At 48.2% G+C, this 23,663-nt stretch overlaps 1 protein-coding gene across 3 annotated transcripts in view; it reads right to left on the bottom strand.

Moving 5' to 3' along the window:
- Window positions 1–23,663, bottom strand: part of LOC140205443 (liprin-alpha-3-like) — a 122,495-nt gene that overhangs the window by 57,122 nt on the left and 41,710 nt on the right. For all 3 annotated transcript variants that reach the window (XM_072273048.1, XM_072273049.1, XM_072273050.1), the window contains exons 3-6: window positions 4,145–4,246; window positions 2,827–2,991; window positions 1,611–1,685; window positions 34–246 (exon numbers count right to left, since the gene is read on the bottom strand). In XM_072273048.1, the coding sequence (XP_072129149.1) occupies window positions 34–246; window positions 1,611–1,685; window positions 2,827–2,991; window positions 4,145–4,246 (555 nt within the window). The remainder of the gene's footprint in view (window positions 1–33; window positions 247–1,610; window positions 1,686–2,826; window positions 2,992–4,144; window positions 4,247–23,663) is intronic.

Raw genomic sequence — 23,663 nt, 5'->3', positions numbered from 1 at the left:
CCCCCTCAACGTTCACGGGTGGGAACCAGGTACCTCTTTCAAATCCCGCTGGAGCTTGGTGTTGGCCTCCTCTGACTTGATGAGATCCTTGCGCGCAGTACTGAGCTCGTCCTCCACCTCGGCCACCTTCCGGCACAGGACGGCCAGCCGCTCCCTCATCTGCAGCAGCTCTGTGCTCTGCCTCTCGATCAGGTCGTGGCACTCGGAGTCACCGTCGCCGGACAGCGCCGTACCGTTCGCCAGCCTCTGGGGAGACGGACATGGAGGGGATCTTGCGTTAGTGCGGACAACCCCCACCACTTGGCAGAACCGCCCTTGGTCCGGATCCACAATGTAACCGATCCGGGGACTACTCAGGAATATCCACGGACATCTCTCATGGCCAAAGGTCCAGTGCAGATGACCAGCCACTTGTGACACCAAGGTAGCTCTGGGCGAAGGTGGAGGAGGGCCACTCCCTCGCTTGGGATGTGGGGTTAGAGCTGTAACTGGGGAGGGGGATGGTTTTGAGTGAGAGATTGCAGGTCGCGAAGCTGGGAGTCGAGCAGAAGCGATGATGGCAGGGCAGTGGGTGAAGGGTGTGGAAGTTGGGGTCATGGTTCTTTGGTTAGGGAGGTGGGCAAGGTGTGGTCCACAACACAAGCACAGTTGATTGCGGCCTGACCAACACACTCACTCCTGCACTAATTTCCCTCAGTACTCAATGGCAGTGTGGTCCAGAGTTGGTGTACTGAGTCCTGAGGGTCTCGGCCTGAAATGTCGACTGTTTATTCATCTCCATAGATGCTGCCTGGCCATCTGAATTCCTCCAACATTTTATGAGTGTTCATGTGGTACAGGATGAGTGTATTTGATGAGGAAATCACATTGGAAGTGTAGGCACGTCATGCTGGGAAGTCCCTGCTGGAACCTCCGGGGTGACCTGAGACTGCGTGGAATGGGTCCCGATCCCCGTTTAGCCAGGGTGGGGTGTCTGTCTGCAATCGCTTGGCCCTGACTAAAAAAAGGATAACACAATGGAAGTCGCTGATGCCAGACCGCTGCCACACCCTCCCATCAGTCACTGACACAAGGAACCCAGGGGGAGGGAGTAACAAAGGCAGAGAGTCACCAACCTTTAGAGCAAAGTTCAGTCTCAATGCTTCATGATCACAGGAAGGACTTGTCCAATTCACTACCAATAAATTTGCATGTTAATGAAATTTAATTTTTAACTTGAGGCAGATTTTAACATGAATTTGCGTCAGTGTTACATGATGGGATGGATAAATTGCAAATTTTCTGCCCATTTTATTGTGGAAAACAAGGAATGGAAAGTTGCTCAAAGCTCAGATTCTTCTCTGTCTCTACAAGAATCTGAAGAGTTTGTAAAAATGAACCTGAACTTTAGGTGGGGGGGGGGGAAGAGGAGGGTTTACTCTCACCACTGAAGACCATTGAATGATCAGAGTTATGGACCAAGTGCTGGTAAATGGGTTTGGATGGCTGGCATGGAAATGATGGGCTGAATGGCCTGTTTCTGTGCTGTAGGACTGTGATTGTAAAGGCAGGATAACCTCCCACACAGTGCTGCTTGTTGTCATTTTACAGAAGGCACCACACACACTTACATCCTGGGCTGTTGATTCCAACTCCTCTTCCAGAATTGAGACCCTTTCCAGAGCCACTCGCAGTCTCTCCCGAACCTGACAATCAGACAGCACAGAATTACCGCTCGGTATCCCCAGGAATGAGAGAGCAAGCACGAACTAAGAATAATCCAGGCTACTCTAATGTGGAGAATCGTGTAGTGGACATGATGGCCCATTCCAGTCTCTGCACTGTGGGAATTTACACAGGTTTCCCCCGGGTGCTCTGGTTCCCTCCCACATCCCAAAGAAACAAGGGTTACGCGCTAGACAGTGCCTGTGAATTTCTCCACCATTTGGTGAGGGGTAGAGTCTTGGGGAGGGGAAGGAGGTGGTGCGGAATTGATAAGAATGTGAGAAAGGGAGAATGGATCTGTAGGATTCACACAAGTGGGTGTCTGATGGTTGACATGGATTTGATGGGCTGAATGGCCTGTATGAATTCTGTATCTTTTCATGATTCCATAATAGTTTTGGAGCAATGGACTTTGCTCTGTCGACAGCTGGAGAAGGTGGAATCGGTCAGAGGAGCTTAAAAGGGAAGGTAGATCGTGATTTCTGAACGCAATAAGGGTTTGGTAGATTAGAGAAGAAGAAAGGGATTTTGGTGGCAGGGGAGGCAGGTAACCAGAGGAAACAACGGAAGAACAGGTGGTGAGGGGGAATATTTTTACACAGACGTGTTACTGAATTAAAAGGCTCTACTTGTGGAAGCAGATTTCACAGCATCTTTGAAAAGGGATTTCAGCCAGTGAGTGGTGAATCTGTGGAATTTGTCACAGGCGGCTGTGGAGGCCAAGTCATTGGCTATATTTAAGGCAAAGGTTGATAGAAATTTGATAAGTCAAGGCATGAAGAGTTACGGGGAGAAGGTTGAGATCCGCCATGGTGAAATGGTGGAGCAGACTCGAGGGCCAAATGACCGATTTCTGCTCCTATACCTTATCGTCTACGTTCTTATGGGTTTTGATACATATGCGAGACAGGGAACGAGCAGGGAGAGGAACTGCTGCAGAGCTCTTGCAAGGAGCCAGCACGGGTGTGACGGGACAAGCGTGGACCTCACCTCTGCTGCTTTTCCGCGAACAGGGACAAGAGCAAAGACGGAACAGCATGAGATTGGCCAAGTGGCCTTCACCTCCACTGCTTTCCCCACAAACGGGAGCACGAGCAGAGACGGCACAACGTGGGGTGGCACCTTCTCATCTAAAGCTTTGTGATGTTCGAAGAGAGACTTCAGGGCCTTGAGCACCTCGACCTCGCTGGAGACGCCGGCGGGAGACTGGGCCTGGCGCTTCACCACCGTCATCCTGAGGGAGCGTTCGTGCCGCGACACCAGGCACTCCAGGTGCTCCAGCAGTAGCTGCAGGGAGCGACAACAAAACCTGAGCTGCAGCCGCGGATCTAACCTGCCCGGAGCAACGCAGCCACCCCACAGCCCCACAGCGCAGTCCGTCGCACAGCCAGAGATAAGGAGCACAGCACCCTGGTACCTGGAGAGAAACAGCTACAAAATCTGGTGGCTACACCTCATTCGGAAGAGTCTCCGATTTTACCAGAACTACCAATTTCTCAGGGTTCTAGCTCTATTATCAGTTAGTTTGTTTGATCCATTAACATCACATTTGCCTTTGTAGCTTCACCTTCCCACCCCCTTCTGTCTACTCTCCCTCATCCACCATTCCATCTACTTGTTTCCTCATTTTAACTTTTCATCAAATATCTAACCTCTCCCAGTGCTAGATCTTCTTTTTCCCACTCCACAGATGCTGACAGGCCAGCTGAGTCATTCTAGCCTCCTCAGTTGCTGCTGGATTTAGATAGCACCTGCGATGCATGAAAACGGCCCGCAGGAAGGGTTATCAATTAAAACATTCATAGCCAGCCACACAAGGGGGATCAGAGCAGGACACCCGAAAGAATGAGGAGAGGTGTGGGAGAGACACGGGGAGAGAATTCATGGTCTTGGAGCCGGACAGTGAAAGAGAAGGATAGGACTGAAGTGATCTCAGAGGGGTCTGCAGATGGAGGAGATTGGGAGAAGGAAGGAGGAAGGTGAGGCTGGGGAAACAAAGGGGAAATTTAAGTTACAGCAGTGCTGGTGATGGGCACAGTCCAGGCCAGCAGGCCTGGGAGAACAGTGGCACAACTGGAGGGAAAGTTGGCTCTTGTGAGTATTTTCTCTGCGTCTACAGGGAATGATCGCTGGGCAACCCAACGGTAATAGTTCCTGCTGTCATCACTGAGGGCAAGGCTATGGCTGAGGAAGAGACTCCAGACGTGAATCTGATTTTCATGTCCTGCTCCAAGAAGGTTAATGGACAAGTAGACCAACGCTGGTGACCACAGAACTACTTTCATTGGCTCACTGCTAATTCCTCTGACAAACCATTTCTGCTGTTCCTTTCCCATGGCTGTTGCCCAGGGTGGGGGAAGATTTGGGGGCGGCGTTTGGGAATTTCTCACTGGGGGTGAGCTGATAGGAGCACATTTTTGGGCCAGGGCACAGAACTCACCCGCGTGTTGTTCCTCTCTGCCTTCAGCTCTGCGATCTCCTCCTCCCTCTCCAGAAGTTGCTCTCGGCACAAGTTCAGTTCCTTCGTGAGGACGGCAAACTCCTACAGCGGAAAAAGGGTATCGGGTAAATGACGGGTGACAGGTTTCCACTGCCTGCAGGAGTAGAGAGGGTGAGGAAAGGATAAAGAGGTGGTGGATGGGAAGGAGACCTTGGTGTTAGGGGGTTGGTCAGAGCACTGGCCATTAAGTATGAGAATATTACATATCTAGTGGGCTCAGCGCAGTACATCATGGCACATTTGTTCCTACCATCGTAAGTATCTACTGCCTCAAGGAGGCAAGATCCATTATCAAAGATCCCCATCATCTGGGCCATGCTATCTTCTTGCAGGAGGTACAGAAGCCTGAAGTCCCACACCACCGGGTTCAAGAACAGCTTCTCCTCTTCAACCATTCAGTACTCGAACCAACCAGCACAACCTAAACACCACGTCCCTATAGCAACACAGCGGCCACTTTGCACTACACTGGGAAAATTGTGTTCTTTTTTGTCAAAAACGTGTGCCACTTTTGTTTTCCTTGTGAAGCTGCTGGGTGCCTGCGATGCTGCTGCAAACATGTTTTCCATTGCACTGTGCACACAATAAAATCCGCTTTGATGAGCATGGACTAGGAATATTTAATAGCAAGTTCTTACCGCACAAAATGGGAGTGGTGCCATCACAGACAGGTCTGCAGGGACCTAGAGCATTGATCTGGAGACGTGTGCTGCAAACCCCCGCCTTCTGTGGCAATAATGGAACCTAAATTCAGAGCCGTTGTATACAGTGACATATATATATATAAAATTGGATAATAAATTTACTTTGAGCTTTGAACTTTAAAGGTAAACAGGACGTTGCCAGTCAGCGGAGACCCTGAAATAAATTGGGAGCAAAAGGCCAGTGGTAGTAATGCTGACCGGGAATCTATCGGCTGACAAAGCCTCTTTTCCTCTGTGCAGAAGGAAACACAACAACTCTACCTGGCCTACATTCTGTCCAAATGCAAATCCACCAAGGTGGTTGACTCCTAACTCACTGAGTCACAGGAAACAGACCTTTCAGCCCATCAAGTCTCTGCTGACCATTAGCCACCTGGTTACCTGCAAAGTTCAAAGTAAGTTTTTTATCCAAGTATATACGAGGGGTGATTGATAAGTTCGTGGCCTAAGGTAGAAGGAGTCAATTTTAGAAAAGCTAGCACATTTATTTTTCAACAGAGTCCCCTCCTGCATTTACACACTTAGTCCAGCGGTCGTGGAGCATATGGAATAACTCAACAGGGTGATTGATAAGTTTGTGGCCCAAGGTAGAAGGAGATGAGTTATACGGCTCTCGTTACATGCACATGCAGTTCAACTCTTTGCGTGATTGTGTAGAAAGCTTGAAGTTAATAACTCATCTCCTTCTACCTTAGCTACGAACTGATCAATCACCCCAGACGAGTTATTAACTGATGAGTTATTCCGTATGCTCCACGACCGCTGGACCATGTGTGCAAATGTAGGAGGGGACTATGTTGAAAAATAAATGTGCTAGGTTTTCTAAAGTTGACTCCTTCTATCTTAGGACACAAACTTATCAATCACCCCTCGTATCTATGTCACCACATTCTACCCTGAGATTCATTTCCTTGCGGGCATACTCAATAAATCCAAAACAGAATAATAACCATTATAGAACCAATGAAAGACCACATCAACTCGGACACTCAGTGTGCAACAGACAATACACTTTGCAAATACAAAACAAATACAAGAGAAGGTGCAGGTGCTGGAAACACACAAAATGCTGGACACACTCATCACCTGTGGAGTGGAATGAACTATCAACGTTTCAGGCTGAGACTCTTCATCAGAGCAGACGTGCTTACACAGGCAGCGCCCGAGGTCAAGGTTGGACCCAGGTCAAGGGAGTTGTGATGCAATAGTGCCACCTTGTCTGAAGACGGCCCAGAGGATACTCAGGGATGGGATGAAATGAGAGCCTTACTGGGCCCACAATCCCAGCAACAAATATATGAACAGTGGCATTAAACTGGTGGCTTTTCCCCACAGATACGAGACTGAGAATGAATCTCTGCAGACACAGGACAAGGGATCAAAGTTCAGGGTAAAGTTCACCATATACAACCCTGATAGTCACTTTCTTGTGAGCATATTCAACAAATCTATAGAATAATAACCATAACAGAATTAATGAAAGACTGCCCAACTTGGGCGCTCAATCAGTGTGCAAAAGACTTCAAACTGTGCAAATACAAAAAGAAAGAAACAATAATATTAAATAAGCAAGCAACAAATATTGAGAACATGAGATGAAGAGTCCTTGAAAGTGAGTCCATAGGTTGTGGGAATGTTTCAATGTTGGGGCAAGTAGAATTATCCCCTTTGGTTCAAGACCCTGATGGTTGAGAGATAATGTGTTCCTGAACCTGGTGTGAATCCTGAGGCCTCTGTACCTTCTTCCTGATGACAGCAGCGAGAAGAGAATCACCAATATTGATAGCTGATTATGGGACTCCAGGAATGCATCCTTGGAGTTTACAGCAATTGAGATTAAATCAATGATTCACTAAGATATTTATACACCCTCCCAATGTCTGTGAGACTTGGAGAGGAAGAGCTTCTCCAGTTGTAGCAATATTTACTCCAGGACTCTGGGAAAGAGATGTGGGGGTTGTGGGTGAATATTTGTCTGTCACTGGCTGTGATCTTGGGCTGCAGAAAGTACCTCAAATCCCCAACACGCAGCCCTGGACAAGACCTGGTTAGACCCAACGGGCGGCCCTGGACAAGACCGGGTTAGACCCAACGCGCGGCCCTGGACAAGACCGGGTTAGACCCAACGCGCGGCCCTGGACAAGACCGGGTTAGACCCAACGCGCGGCCCTGGACAAGACCGGGTTAGACCCAACGCGCGGCCCTGGACAAGACCGGGTTAGACCCAACGCGCGGCCCTGGACAAGACCGGGTTAGACCCAACGCGCGGCCCTGGACAAGACCGGGTTAGACCCAACGCGCGGCCCTGGACAAGACCGGGTTAGACCCAACGCGTGGCCCTGGACAAGACCGGGTTAGACCCAACGCGCAGCCCTAGACAAACCCAGATTAGACCAACATACAGAGAATTGGATGAAAAATAAACAAGTCACTGATGCTGCTTCCTCTAAATCTTGTTCTAGCATTGTCATGGCACAGCCACAGCCATTTGTCCCACTGCGTGTATGCTGGCTCTTTGGAAACCAGGTCCCACTCCTAGCTCAGAGATTTCTCCTTTTTTTTTTGCTGCTTTCTAATACCCAACCACCCTGGCCCTTCCCTGCACAGAATAATAAACTGCTTAGTCATACTCTCACCTGTGAGGCAGGAGGTTGTGGGAGGTAAGGTACTCATTCAAGTTTGGCACTCTAGGCAGCAGTGGGGGAATGCCAAACTGTGGCAGTGTCATCTTTTGGAAGTGGTTGGACAGGTCATTGGGTTCATAGAGTCAGGCCCTATGGGCCACCAATGCTCTTGCTGACCATCAACCACCCATTCACATTAATCCTACACTAATTTAATTTTATTCTCTCCATGTTCCCATCACTTCCCTCCAGATTCTCTTGCTGACCTAAAAAACTAGGGGAACTTGGCAGCCAACTAGCGTGTTAACCCACCCATGTCTGGGATGTGGGAGGAACCAGAGCACCCAGGGGAAATCCACTGGGTCAGAGAGAGTGCACAGGCTTGTTCTGGACTGCGCTGTTCTGCCGAGCATTGCGGGTAGGACCCGCTGGCGCCAGAACGTGTGCCCACACTTGCAGGCTGCCTCCAGTACAACTTTGGACATGTCGGTCGTTCGCTCAAATGATGCATTGCACTCTATGTTTCAATGTAGATGTGATAGATAGATCTGATTCTGGAACCTCCACACAGTCAGCGTTGAACTCAAGGGCTCACGAGCTGCGAGCAGAGACTCCAGTAGCTAAACCCCACTGTGCTACGGCTTGAATCGGGGTCCTGCAGGGAATGCAAAGGTCCAGCTACTGTCAGCAGCCCTGGCCAACATCCCAGCCTCAGGCTCTGGGGTTTAAACACTTCTTGCTTCAGATTTCCAGCTGAGGGAGAAACGCCAAATCATTTCCATTGGCAACAGCACCTCAGAAACATTCACAGAAGTCATTTGGATTTTTCTGTGGGTTTGGTGAGCTGCAATGTGTATGTAAATTCCTCTTCTGACATTTACAAAGACTCAGCTGTGACCCAGAGCACAATCCCAGCTTGGTGAAGTAAACCTCCATCTTCTCCACCAATTCGTATCCTTCTGCCACTGAGGAAGGCCAAGGGCCATGGCTCCTCTCACACAGCGAGCACTAAACAGAGTCATGACTGTGGGCAGCAATCTGTGCACAGCAAGATCTCACAGACAGCACAGCGATCACAGCCAGATTACCTGACACTGTCATCAATTTGACAGTGATCAGTTAAGCTGTTTTAGTGATATTAATTGGAAAGAGATGAACGCAGATGGTGCTGGGCCCCAAGATCTCCATGTTCCTCCACATTGCTAAGAATCCTGCCATTAACTTCGTACTCTGCTTTAAAGTACAACCTCATTTTCCAGGATTGAGCTCTCTCTGCCACTTCTCAGCCCAGTCTGCATCCTGTCAACATTCCATTATAACCGACAGCAACTTTCCACAATGCCACCAATCTCCGTGTCATCCGCAAACATGAGGAGGGGAGGAGAAGATGGCGGCGCGACGCAGCACGCGCGGCCGCTCCAAAATGATATCGGTATTTGTAAATAGGTACCGTACACAATCCTGATTTGATGGAGACAGATGTGAGAAGTACGGAGGAACATCTGGAGAAACTTCTGAAATGCCCGCTTCGCTGCTGCTGCTACTGTGCGATCAACAATCTCCGGAGGGGAAGGCCCCAGATCCTTGGCTTTGCCTATTGCTGGGGCCGGGGTCGGGGTCGAAGCACTCGGCAGAGATGGTGCTCGGTGCTTAGTGTTGGAGGCTCGAAGTTTTCAGATGGACTCAAGAGTCGGTTGTGGTTGGGTGCTTCCAGGATGCTGCATCGGCAAGTCTGGGGGGCTGGAGGTTCATGGCAGGGAGAGTTTCTCCCTTCTACCATCTGCGTTAGATGATGGGACTTTTGAGATACTTTGAGACTTTTTTTTACCGTCCCCATGGTCTGTTCTTTATCAAATTATGGTATTGCTTTGCACTGTTGTAACTATATGTTATAATTATGTGGTTTTTGTCAGTTTTTTTAGTCTTGGTTTGTCTTGTGTTTCTGAGATATCATACTCGAGGAACATTGTATCATTTCTTAATGCATGCATTACTAAATGACAATAAAAGAGGACTGTGTGTCCTCATAATCTAATCTAATCCACCCTATCACTTACTCAATTACACTCAGAGGCCACTTTATGAGGTATCTCCTGTGGCTAGTAAAGTGGTCACTGGGTGTATGTTCGTGGTCTTCTGCTGCTGTAGCCCATCCACTTCAAGGTTCAACACGTTATGCGTACAGAGACGCTCTTCTGCACACCACTGGTGTGAATCATGGTTATTCAAGTTACTGTCACCTTCCTGTCATCTTGAACCAGTCTGGCCATTCTATTTTGACCTCTCTCATTAACAAAGTCTCTTCACGCACAGATCTGCCGCTCACTGGATGTATGTTTGCTCTTTGCATCATTCTCTGTAAACTCTAGAGACCGCTGTGCATGAAAATCCAAAGAAATCAGCAGTTTCCGCCATACTCGAACCCCCTTCCCCCAACACCACTCGGTCAAAGTCACCAAGATCATATTTCTTCCCCATTCGAAACACAAGAGATTCTGCAGAAGATGGAAGTTGAGAGCAACACACACACACAAAATGCTGGTGGAACTCAGCAGGTCAGGCAGAATCTATGGAAGTAAATGAACAGTTGACATTTTGGACCAAGACCCTTCATCAGGACTGGAAAGGAAGGGGGAAGATGCCAGAATAAGAAGGTGGGGGAAGGGGGAAGGAGTGCAAGCTAGGTGACAGGCAAAGACAGGTGGGTGGGGGAGGAGTAGTGGGAACGAAGAAAGAAGTTGGGACGTGATAGGTGAGGGGCTGAAGGAGCAAGAATCTGATAGGAGAGGTGAGTGGACCATGGGAGAAAGGGAAGGAGGGGGGGTCACCAAGGGAGAAGAGGTAAGGGTGGGGAATTAAAGAGGAAAGGGGGAGGGGAAAATCACTGGAAGTTGGAGAAATCAATGTTCATGCCATCAGGTTGGAGGCTACCTCGATGGAATATGAGGTGTTGACCTCATCAAGGCAGAAGAGCAGGTGATGGACTAACACGTCAGAATGGGAATGGGAATGGGAATGGGGACAGGCTACCAGGTAATCCTGCTTTTTACAGATGGAGTGGAGGTGTTCAACAAAACTGTCCCCCAATCTACATCAGGTCTCAGCAATGTAGATGAGGCCGCATCGGGAACACCAGATATAATAGGCAACCCTAAGAAATTTGCTCACCCCATTTTCCTGCTGCCTTACAAGCGATAGAATCCTTTTCATCTTCCTCTATGGCCCATGAGCCTCCGCAACCAACACATCATTCTCCGTAACTTCCCCGATCTTCAACGTGACCCTACCACCAAACACAGCTTTACCTCCCCTCCTCTCCTCTTTCCACAGGGATTGTCCCTCCTTTACCCCCTTGTCTGTTCATCCCTCTCCATTAATTTCCTTCCTGGCAGTTACCCCCGAAAGTGGAACAAGTGCTACACCGGCCCCTATACCTCCTCTCTCACTACTATTCAGGCCCCAAATAGTCCTTCCAGGTGAGGCAACACTTCACCTGTGAGTCTGTTGTATCTGGTGTTCCCGGTGTGGCCTCTTGTATATCCGTGAGACCCAACATAGATTGGAAGACCACTTTGCTGAGCACCTACGCTCCATCTGCCAGAAAAAGTGGGATCTCCCAGTGGCCACCCATTTTAACTCCACTTCCCATTCCAACATGCCGGTCCATGGCCTCCTCTACTGTTGTGGTGAGACCACACTCAAGTTGGAGGAGCAACACCTTGTATTCCATCTGGATATCCTCCAACCTGATAGCACGAACATCGATTTCTCGAACTTCTGGTACTGCCCCCTACCACCCCTCTCCTTCAACATTTCCCATTCCCTTTTCCCTCTCTCACCTTATCTCCTTGCCCACCAATCACCTCCCTCCGATGTTCCGACGGCCTTCTGTCCTCTATCAGGCTCCTACTCCAGCCCTGTGTCTCTTTCACCAATAACTTCCCAGCCCTTTACTTCACCACTCCCCCTCCCGGTTTCACACATCACCTTGTTTCTCCTCCCCTCCTCCCACCTTCTTATTCTGACTCCTCATCTTTTCTCTCCAGTCCTGCCGAAGGGTCTCTGCCCGAAACGTCCACTGTTTACTCTTCTCCATAGCTGCCGCCTGGCCTGCTGAGTTCCTCCAGCGTTTTGCGAGTGTTACATGACTTTGTGAGGGGCAGGTTGTGTCTCAGGCTCATGGGGCATGACCTGCCCGTCACAAAGCCAGGGTGACTATCCCAACTCAGGCAATGTTCCTGAACTGGAAGCGGGGGGGACCAACATCCTAGTAGGCAGATTTGATAAAGTGTGAAATAGGTTTGAAGCGGAACTGGAACCGGAGTGAGAGGTCAGATATTTATTTATTATTTATCTCGTGATATAGCGTGGAATAGGCCCTTCTTGCCGCTTGAGCCGAACAGCTCCAGTTAAACTACCTAGTACATCTTTGGACTGTGGGGGAAACTGAAGGACCCAGAGGAAGCCCATGCACTCCACAGGGAGGATGCACAGAGACTCCTTACAGAGGGTGTTGCAATTGACGTTTAAATCCATCACCCTGAACTGTAATGGTGTTATGCGACCGTGGGGATAATGGAGTAGTTGGTGTAAAGGCAGACACCTCTTACAGCAAGCTCTCCGGTCAATCTCTCCTAATATCTCCTTGTGCGTTTCCTGAAAAGCTGTTAGGGATATTGCAGTATTAATGGTGCTATGTAAATGGCAGTTGTTGTTGGACTTGGCAACATATTTACTCAAAAGCAAAGGAGCAATAAGTGGGATTTGTCAGAATCTGAAAGCACTGTAGCGCAAGAGGAGGCTGTTCAGCCCATCAACACCTCTCTCCACCAAATCCCACAGCCCTGCTAATTCCACTCATTTCCAGTACGCTTTTCAATTTTGTGGTTCTTGCCCTAACATCCTCCTATTCCCCTGTCACTCCACATCTTCCTTACACCCCATACTCTGCCTCCACACCACCTCACCCCTCCATGCCTCCTTTCTCTCCACCTCCATGCAAAATGACTCAATCACCCCTCCCCACACCTCACTCCTACCCCCTCTACCCCTCCCCACCACAAATGCCCCTCCATCCCACTCCAGCACAACTACCCCCTCCATCCCTCCCCACCTAAACTACCCCCTCCATCACAACGACCACTCACTCAACTCTCCCTCTTTATTTTGTTTTACATCTGTGCGGACCAACCATGCTCTGAGCAGAAAGTTCATTCAATTTATTCATTTATTTAACATGGCCTGAAAACAGCACTGGCACTAGAAATTGTCTTTTTTTGTAATATGTATATTATGAATATTTAGAATAAGAATCGAATCATATACTTTAGAATATTTTAATGAAGGGTATAATGAAACGCAGTACAACCAAACAAACTCTTTCACATTTCACAAACATTTAAACTTAGAAGGCGTTGGTGTTCAAGGTGCCAGTGGTTTATGACCAATGAGCTATTGACTTCCATTCTGTGTTTATTGTTACAATTTGTTACAGTGTTGCTACTTGAAACACTGTCAAAATATGCTGAAGCTCTAAAATGTTTCAAAGTGAAGATTGTAGTATGTTTATTATTTAGAAAATTAATGGATTATATTCATTAACATGACTAATTACGTATTTTTCAATATTAGCATAATTTCAAAATTATATTAGCATTATGAGAAAGAAAATTCCAGCTGTGCAGTAACAAAGGCTATGTGCACATCAGCATTTTAGTTACTGCACAGCCATACACCCACACAGCCGAGCAGGAACACTCTCACTCCACCCGTCTCCCACTTCCATCACAACTACCTCTCACCCCCACCCTGCCTCCACAACCCTCTCCCACCCACCACCAGTACATTCCAGGTTTAAAATAGGCTTACAAACACGACTGCAATAGGATTAGGAGGCCGGTAGCACCAGAGACCCCAGTGAGGCTGGTCACACCTCAAACACATTGACCAGCACCCTCAGGTACAAGGGGAAAAGGAACTGAAGGAGTGAAGGAATCCTGCTACAAATACTTTGCGAGCAAAGTGAAACCATGGGGCATTAAAAAAAAAAATTGAAGTACATTTTGCTGAAAGCGACAAACGTCACAGTTGGAGGAGAAAGAGCATGAACCAACCAGGGAATGAGAAGCCCCATCATTTTCCGATTGGTCAGATAACTGGTGCGCTAAGGATAGGCAGGTCGAGTGGTCAATGATGGGAGTGTGAGGATCAGGGCAGGTCGAGTGGTCAGTGGTGAGAGTGTGGGGGACAGGAGTGTGGATCAGGGTAGTTGGTAATCACTATGTAGGGTGATATAATGGGTGACAGATGACAAATTGAATGTAATAGAAACTAGATTTACTAGAATGTTACCTGGGTTTCAGCACCTAAGTTACAGAGAAAGGTTGAACAAGTGGGGTCTTTATTCTTTGGAGCGTAGAAGGTTGAGGGGGGACTTGATAGAGGTATTTAAAATTATGAGGGGAATAAATAGAGTTGATGTGGATAGGCTTTTTCCATTGAGAGTGGGGGAGATTCAAACAAGAGGACATGAGTTGAGAATTAGGGGGCAAAACTTTAGAGGTAACACGAAGGGGAACTTCTTTACTCAGACAGTGGTGGCTGTCTGGAACAAGCTTCCAGTAGAAGTGGTTGAGGCAGGTTCGATATTCTCAGTTAAAGAAAAATTGGATAGGTATATGGACAGGAAAGGAATGGAGGGTTAGGGGCTGAGTGCAGGTCGGTGGGACTAGGTGAGAGTAAGCATTCGGCACGGACTAGAAGGGCCAAGATGGCCTGTTTCCGTGCTGTAATTGTTAAATGGTTATATGGTTATTCTATATGACTCACAAACACCTTCACTGAGTTACTGGGTTCACTCAAAGAGCAATGACATCAGTGTAAGGTGACTGCTTCTGGTTTGCTCGTAATCGAAGTAACGAGCTGCGATTTTTTGTGAAGCACACAAAATGGCTCACGCATGCTTCAATCACAAAATCCTATGACTAACCTGCAGATCTTTGGAATGCGAGAGCAAACCGGATCAGCCGGAAGAAATCCATGCAAACTCCTTACAGACAGCTGTGGGATTGAACCCGGGCTGCTGGTGCTGTAACAGCATTCTGCTGACCGCTGCGTTACTGCGCCAGACATAACGAAGCCTCGAGGTAGAGGTCCAACCACAGTCGGTGATGGGAACTTCCACAGCAGTGGCTCGGGCTACGGGTCATGGATTAATTCCGGCCACTGCTCTTCACCAGGTAGGAAGGCCCTGGCAGGATGGGTGGAGGGAGCACAGCGGTTCACAGGGGCTGAACGGGCAGGGGAGCTCCCAGCCCCCTACTTCAGGAGCTGGTGCGGGAGAGAAAAAAAAATCTCTGATCTTAGAAAGAACCATACTTCAATAACCAGCACTGACTCTGCAGAAAAATGGTCTCAGTCCAAGGGAGCCACCAATCCAGTGCCTCCAAGAACAAAACCATTTGGCCTATTAATTAGAGGAATGAACGAACATGAAACAAGTCATGGCCCCGGAATATTGCTCAGTTAAATTCCACAGCAAAAGAGCAGAGCGCTGCAGGCAAATCATTCCTACACTGGCCCTGTGCCAGGATCACACCAACCCGGGCTCACAGAGGAGGGTCTGAAGTGTACGAGTCAGCTGGCACAGCTGCAAGTGCTGGATTGAGGGAGGAGGCTATTCGGCCCATTGTAGCAGTCCCAGCTCCTTAAGAAGCAATATTTAAAATCACTTCACACTTTACTGATACAGTCTCACTGCCACCTTCGCTGATCGAAACCCCTTGCACTGACATCGTTGCCCACCCTCTCCCCAGCATGCCACACGAGTCCACTTTTCCCTCTGGTTACCCCCCTCATTTTAATCCTCCGTTCCCATTCTTTCTCTGAAAGCCACGATTGAAACTACTTCCATTGCAGAACTGCTGTGGTGCATTGCAGACTGCAGTGTTCTCCGTACAGTTCCCCATCCCAGTTGTATTAAACCAACAGCCTGAAATAGAAGCCAATGGAAACTACTTCCTGCTGTTGTTCCAAAGCCACAACACAGACAGATGTCTGATCATCGGTAATCAGCACTCCACGATCCATCAACAACCTTCGCCCCCTCTCGAAATCTCTGGGTCGTCCTAGCCTCACCTGGTTAACCCAACACCGTAAACTCTGCACAAAACAACCAACTCATTCCTGACCAGCATAACCCAGATCAAACAATGGACCGTGTCAGCTCAACCTGCCCTTGATATAAAGGGCATGAAGATAACTTTCACTCTGTTACTCAAAATACAATTTGAGTGCACCTCCAGCCACACGCAAGGAGAAAGCTCCTTACAATTTTTCTCAACTTTCTGTGATCCCAAGATCTGTCCACTCCAAACCCTTGGTGCCAATCCAGTACATCTCCATTCCAATATTTCTGCTTGATACCATTGGGTCAAAGCCAACACAACTGATTGACATTGTAACTGTCTTTAAGAAACCCATTTTGTGAGAAGGTTTAGCAAACTCTAAAAGAGCAGAAACATTTTTGCTCATGACACAAACGCCGTCTCGCCACTGACATTGATAAATCCAGGACTCTATGAATTCTCTTATTGCACAACTCTGACAGTGGCTTCACAGAGGCTAATTCATACGTTTAAGAAATAGTTTCCTGCCGAGTTCTGTATTTGCAACAACAGCAGTTGGGTCTCAGCTGCAACTTAGTGGCCATCTCACCCCTGAATCAGGAATGTGAACTCCAGGCCCACACCACAGACCTGGCACAAATATTGATGCTGACACATCCAGAATGAAGTCCTGGATCTAAAGCTGCTCACAGGGCTAAACCTCCAGTCCCACTCAGACACTCTTTCCCACTGCAAACTGTGCCCTCCCCCATACTCGTCTAAGCCCAAATGGCTCTGCTAGACGCTGTGGGCATGCTATGTTAGCACCAGAATGTGTGCTGACATTTGAAGGCTGTCCCCAGCATATCCTTAGGTGTCTGGTTGTTAATGTAAATGACACATTTAACTGTACAGTATGCTTCCATATACAGTACTGTGCAAAAGTCTTTGGCACATATACATAGCTAGGGTGCCCAAGACCTTTGTACAGTACCATATTAATTTTATGTTTTCCACTGTACTACTGCCACACAGAAAAAATTCATGACATGACAGTGATGATAAACCTGATTCTGATATGGATCTCCATTGTGGACTGATAGTGGGAAGGGGGCAGGGAGAGGGGAATAATGGTTGGGAAAAGGTGAAGGGAGAGGGGAGGGAGTGGGAAGCACCAGAGAGACATTCTGTAGTGACCAGTAACCAATTGTTTGGATTCAAATGACCTTGCCTGATGTTTCAGGGCTGGGTGTGTCTGCAGCCACGCCACCCCTTACCCCTAACACCCGACCCACACCCCTCCCTTGGTGCCCCAACCTCGCCATTCCGAACATCCTTTGCTCCCGCCAGATTTACGAACTCGCTCTCCACTCCACATTGACAAATACAGTACTGTATAGTCTGCTCCACATTGACAAATACAGTATTGTGCAGTCTGTACCTTTGAACAAACTTTTACACATGATAAATAAATCTGAAATCCGAATCTGAATTCTCTGCCCCCACCAAGTAGTGAATTCAAGATCTCTCTCTGTAACAAAAGGCTTTCCCCACATCTCCCCTCCCCTTGTGTCTCTTGTCAAATTTATTTTAGTGCTCCCACTGAAACAATCTGCTAACCTATTAACCCATTCAACTGATAACAATGTCCACCTCTTTAAAACTGCCTCTCAGCCTTTTGGTGTCCGGGGAGAACAAACCCAGCTGCTCCACGCTTGCCCACACGTCTGCACCCCTGGCTGCGACAACAGACTGCCTCACCTGCGGTGCCCCACACTGGGACGTCCTGAAAGGGATGTGGAAGGCACTGCACAAGTTGCAGGCCACTCTCTCAGTTGTGGGTCCAGCTCCGTCAGAGTGAATGGATGAGGAGATTACTCATGTTAAATGTACCTGCCCTGTTTCAGATGCCTTAGACACACATGGAAGGAATGTCTACATCTCTTCTCTGACCTATGACCTCCTGACTGACGAGCCCACCAAACCTTTCACCAAATACACCACCAGCACTGTGGTAACCGGAGGAGCGAACCAGAAGTTCCGTGAACAAACGCAGGAAGAACTTGCCATGGCCTCAGAAGATTGCAGGCTCGAGCACAACGTTCTACAAGCCGGAAGAAGTGAACGACAGAGCAAAGTGTAGGCCGTTGCTCGTGTGCAAGTAGAGGGGGAGCGTTGCGTTGCCATCACTAGCCGAGGGGTTCGAGCAAGGATTGGGAAACCTCTCTCAACCTGTATCTTACAAAACAGAAGCTCACTTGTAATTTAGGGAACCTTCTGCACAGAGGCTGGGGAACCAATAATTGTGCACAATGGTCGATCGGTTTGTTGTTATCACACATAGTGAAGCAGCAAGAAGCTCGTCTTCCATGCTGTTCATTCTGATCAATTCATCACAACAATACATTGAGGGGGTACAGGGTTAAACAATAATAATATTGAGGAATACAGAACAGACAAGGCACAGTTTAGTCAAACCATAAGGTACCAATAAGGTCACAGGGAGGTAGATTGCGATGTCAAGAGCCGAGGGAAGCATTCAAAAGTCTTATAATGGCAGGATAGAAGCTGAAACACCAGAGATTCTGCAAATGCTGGAAACCTGGAGCAACACGCACAAAATGCCGGAGGAACTCCGAAGGTCAGGCAGCATCTGTGGAAGGGGACTAAACAACTGTCGCTCTGCTTTGAGACTCTTTGTCGGGACTGGAAAGGAAGGGGAGAGACTGTGGGGGGGGGGGGGAGGGGAAGAGTCACCAGTTGGCAGGTGAGTCCAGGTGAGGGTGAAGGTAGGTGGGTGGGGGAGTTGCGTTAAGGGATAATGAGAGATGCTGGGAGCTGACAGATGGAAGAGGCAAAGGGGTGAACAATAATGAAATCACGTAGGAAAGGACAGTGGGCGATGGAATAAAGGGAAGGAGGTAAAGGTGATAGGCAGGTGGGGAGGGGGCATAGACTGGGTAATGAGGCCGCAGGAATAAGGACAAACCAAATTTGTGTCTCTGGGGTGGGGGTGAAGAAGAGGGGGGAGGAACAGAAGGGAGTGGTTACCGCAAGTTAAGACAAATTGATGTTGGTTTTATCGGATGGGAGGCTACTCAGATGGAACGCAAGGCCTTGCTCCTCCAACCTGCACCCGACCTCACTGTGGCAGTAGAGGAGGCCGCGGACAATCAGGTCAGTGAGGGAATGGGAAATGCAAATGAAAAGAGTGGTCACCGGGATGCGCTGGCTGTAACAGCGGATGGAGTGAAGTACTCAACAGGGCAGCCTCCCAATCTGCGTTGGGTCTCATCGACGTAGAGGAGGCTGCACCAGGAGCGGGAGGCACTAGCTAAAACAAGTTAGTGTCACCTATTGCATCCTGTGCTCCTCTCCTACCTAGATGTGGACTGAAGAGCTTGTTCCCACATTGTACTATTCTATTATCTCCCAGCTTCTCACATCATTGCCTTTCATTCCTCTTCTCCTGGACTCACCTACCATCTGACAACTCAAGTTCCTCCCCCTCCCCCTACCACCGTATTCTGGTTTCTACCCTGCTCCTTTCCATTCCTGATGAAGGGCCTTCCATTGTAGGTACTGTCTGACCTGCTGAGTTCCTCCAGCATCTTTTACGTGTTGGGATAGAAGTCGTCTCTGAGCCTGTTGGTATCTGCCTTCATGCTTTAGTATCTGATGGTGGTGGGTGAGTGGGGAGGGGGGTGTGAAATGAGAATGTCCAGGGTGGGAGGAGTCTTTGATTTTGCTGGCTACTTTCCTGAGGCAGCAAGAAATGTAGACAGGGTCCATGGAGGGGAGGCTGGTTTCCGTGATATGCTGAGCAGCACCCGCAATTCTCTGCAGCGCAATAGCTATACCAATACATTACGCATCCAGACAGAATGCTGTCTAATAGTGTATCAATAAAAATTGGTAAGGGTCACTGGGGACGTGCCAAATTTCCTCCCATTCCCCCACTCCCAGTGACGCTGAGCCGTGACAGATTGAATCACTGTCAGAGATGGGCACAGTCTACTGCCAGGACTGTGCCCACCCCACACTAATTCCCACGGAAGTAACCAGGGCGTAAAGGTGGGCGCAACCCTGACCGAGGAGAAAGTGGGACCACAAGCACCTACCTCCATAGCTGTGCCAAAAAGGGTCCCTCCACACGTGCCGAAGAACATCTGGCTGTGAATCTCCAGAGTTACGTAGACTGCCCGGTGTCCGGAGGCGTACATCGTGAGGGACTAACGGTGGGCAACAGGAACCCACCCGTACACAGTGCTCCACCCGGGCAAAGGCTGGAGGTGAGCGGCCTGCATTGTACTGATCAAAGCTGCGGCTGGACAGGAAGAGAAAAGCGTCCTGCCTAGTAGTGGCCTTTTGAACAGGAGCTCTGGTAATGGGTCCGGTGGCGTTTGGTGTAGCCTGGATATCTGCACAAGAACTGGCCACGCTGGGCTTCTGTCTGGTGTGGAGCTGGAGTCAGCAGCAGGAGCCTGCCAGCCTAGGCTTTGTGCCCGGAGCCAGCGGAGAGGGAAAGGTAGAGCCGGCAGGTATCCTGGGCACTGCTCAACTAACGCCGATGTTGCTCCTGTGTTGAAGCATTAATTTAGAATCCCTTTGTTCAGCTTGCCTGGCTGCTCCTGCACCATACTTCTCATAAACTCTGCTGCCTGTTCAGCTCAGATATTTAACCAGCACTGGATCCTGACAATCACAGTCCTAAAGACTCTGCTCTTGCCTTCAAAGCCTTACATACCAAGAGAGAGGACGAGAAGCAGGCTGCCTGGCCCGACCAAACAGTATGAGCCTCACCCTCCTCATCATTTCTTCATTGCCCTCAATATATAACCAACATATAGGAAAGACCGGCGCGTGGCCAAGTGGTTAAGGCATCGGTCTGGTGATCTGAAGGTCGCTAGTTCGAGCCTCAGCTGAGGCAGCGTGTTGTGTCCTTGAGCAAGGCACTTAATCACACATTGCTCTGCGATGACACTGCTGCCAAGCTGTATGGGTCCTAATGCCCTTCCCTTGGACAATATCGGTGGTGTGGAGTGGGGAGACTTCCAGCATGGGCAACTGCCAGTCTTCCATACAACCTTGCCCAGGCCTATGCCCTGGAAACCTTCCAAGGCACAAATCCATAGTCTCACGAGACTAACGGATGCCTATAAGATAGATAGGAAAGAGATTGAAAAGTCAGGCTAAATAGTGCCACAACCACCTCTCACTCGACATCAACAAAACCAAGGAGCTGATTATTGACAAGAGGAGGAGAAAACTGGAGGTTCACGAGCCAGTTCAAATCAGGGGATCAGAGGTGGAGAGGGCCAGCAATTTAAAATTCTTCAGAGGAGAGGATCTGTCCTGGGTCCAGAATGCACAATTTCAAAGAAGGCACAGCAGTGCTTCTATTTCCTTAGAAGTTTGCGAAGATTCAGCACGTCATTTCAAACGTTGACAAACTTCTATAGATGTGTGGTGGAAAGTATACTGATTGGTTGCTTCACTTCCTGGTATGGAAACACCACTGGCCTGGAAAGCAAAAGCCTATATAAAACAAAAGGTAGTGGCTACAGTCCAGTTCATCACAGGTAAAGCCTTCCCCACCACTGAGCACATCTACAAGGAGCACGGTCACAGGAAAGCAGCATCCATCATCAAGGATGCCCACCAAAGGCCATGCTCTCTTCCTGCTGATGCCTTCGGGATGTATCAGAGCCTCAAGCCCCACACAACCAAGTTCCCCTCAACCATCAGGCTCTTGAATCATATAGGATAACTTCATTAACCCCAACACCGAACTCATCTCACAACCTATGGACTCACTTTCAAGGACTCTACATTAGAAATATCATCCTCCCCCCCCCCCCACCCCTTTGATGACAATCAACACTGGCACACCTCAAGGATGCATGCTTAGCCCACTGCTCTACTCTCTCTACACCCACGACTGTGTGGCTAGGCACAGCTTAAACACCATCTGTAAATTTGCCGATGACACAACTACTGTTGGCAGAATTTCAGGTGGTGATGAGGAGGCGTACAGGAGTGAGATCGATCAGCTGGTTGAGTGGTGTCGCAGAAACAATCTTGCACTCAACGTCAGCAAGACCAAGAAATTAATTGTGGACTTCAGGAAGGGGAAGTTGAGGGAACACACACCAGTCCTCATCGAGGGATCAGCATTAGAAAATGTGAGCTACTTCAGGTTCCTGAGTGTCAATATCGCTGAGGATCTATCCTCGGTCCAACACTGATGCAACGACAAAGAAGGCACAACAGTGGCTATATTTCATTAGGAATTAGAGGAGACTTGGTAAGTCACCAATGACTTTTACAAATTTCTACAGATGTACATTGGACCATAGTCTAACTGACTGCATTAACGTCTGATACGGAGGATCACTGCACAGGATTAGTAAAAGCTGCAGGAAGTTGTGAACTCAGCCAGTTCCATCATGGGCACTAACATCCCAGCACTGGGAACACCTTCGAAAGGCAATACCTCAGAAAGGCAGCATCCGTCATTAAGGACCCACGTCACCCTGGTCATGCCCTCTTTTCATTGCTACTGTCAAGGAGGTGGTACAGGAGTCTGAAGACACACACTCAACTTTTCAGGAACTCTTTCCCTCCCTCCGCCATCAGATTTCCGAATTGACAATGAACCCATGTGCACTATCTTACTATTTTTCCCCACTTTATTTTTGCACTATTTATTTTTTTTAATATACAGTGGATTCTGGTTAATTGGGTCATTGGTTAACTGGGGCAGCTGCTTATTTGGGACAACTCTTGAAGAACAGGAACTAATTGAGAAAATAGCCAGGATACCCTTCGTTTGTCTGGGACACTGTGCAACTGAATTGGGTCAGGAGACTGTTGCCGAACAGTTTCTAACTAGCGTCAGTCTCACATACGCATTAGACACTACACCCTGCTGACAGCAAACAGTTGCTTGTGTTATTTTATCCATTTGGGCCAACAGACGCCAATTCAAAAAGCACTGGTTTTTGTTCTTTTGTTTTTTAATTTTGACTTTTAAAAAAAAAACTTGAGACCCTTGCCCAGAGGCCATGAAAAGATTTGACACTGGCTGGAAAAAAGTTACCAAATTGGGCCGAATTAAAAGCCTAACACCACTCGTCGTCAACTGACAGAGATAACGGGAGTGGCAAAAATCTACAATTGCACACTTGATACATCAGCAAGATAAACTGAGAGAAGAATGGGCACTAGGCAAGGCACAACAGGGAACAGCTAAAAACAAAAGCGTGAAGGTAAGAATCCAGAGTTTTTAATTAAGATGCAATGCAGAAGAAGCCCTTTGAGCCATGCTGATCAGCAATCCACAAATTTAATCCCAGGGACAATCTACAATAACCAATTAACCTAGCAATCGGTATGCCTTTGGATTGTAGGAGGAAACCAATATGGTCACAGGGAGAATGTGCAACCTTACCGGCAGCAATGGGAATTGAACCCAGGTTACTCAGACTGTAAAGTGTTGTGCTAACCACTACGCTACCATGCCACCTCATGCTGAGGAGGCCCTCAGTCAACGGTTTTTCATTGTAACTGGGCGAGGTGTGTGTCAGTGGAGAAATGTTTTTAAAAAAAAAAATCAGGAACTAGCTAAGAAGCCGGTCATGAAGATTTTAAAGCAACAGATGGTTGGAAGTCTCATTGGAAATGTAGAAACCACATTAAATTCAAGAAAGTACACTGCAAGAAAGGTAGCACTGATGCTGGAAATGCAGAAACACAGAAATCTACAAAAATTTCCGACTTTTGAGCAAATGATATAACAACCTCGATGAAACATGCCTTTTTTTTTAAAAAAAATTATGCCATGCCAAATAGTTCCCTTTGCTACAACCGTGCAACACTATCGGGTTCAAAGAAAGCCATGGATTGCATAACAGTGTTGTGTTCAAATTGATCAGGAACAGATAAAACAGGGAAGTGTTAAACCTCGATGCTTTAAAGAGACTAGGAATGGATAGTTTACCAATCGAGCACCATGCTAATCAAA

This window comes from Mobula birostris, chromosome 11, assembly GCF_030028105.1.
Source record: "Mobula birostris isolate sMobBir1 chromosome 11, sMobBir1.hap1, whole genome shotgun sequence".
Classification (NCBI taxonomy): domain Eukaryota; kingdom Metazoa; phylum Chordata; class Chondrichthyes; order Myliobatiformes; family Myliobatidae; genus Mobula; species Mobula birostris.
The sequence above is the reverse complement of the archived record's forward strand: the minus strand, read 5'-3'. Positions and strand labels throughout refer to the sequence as shown.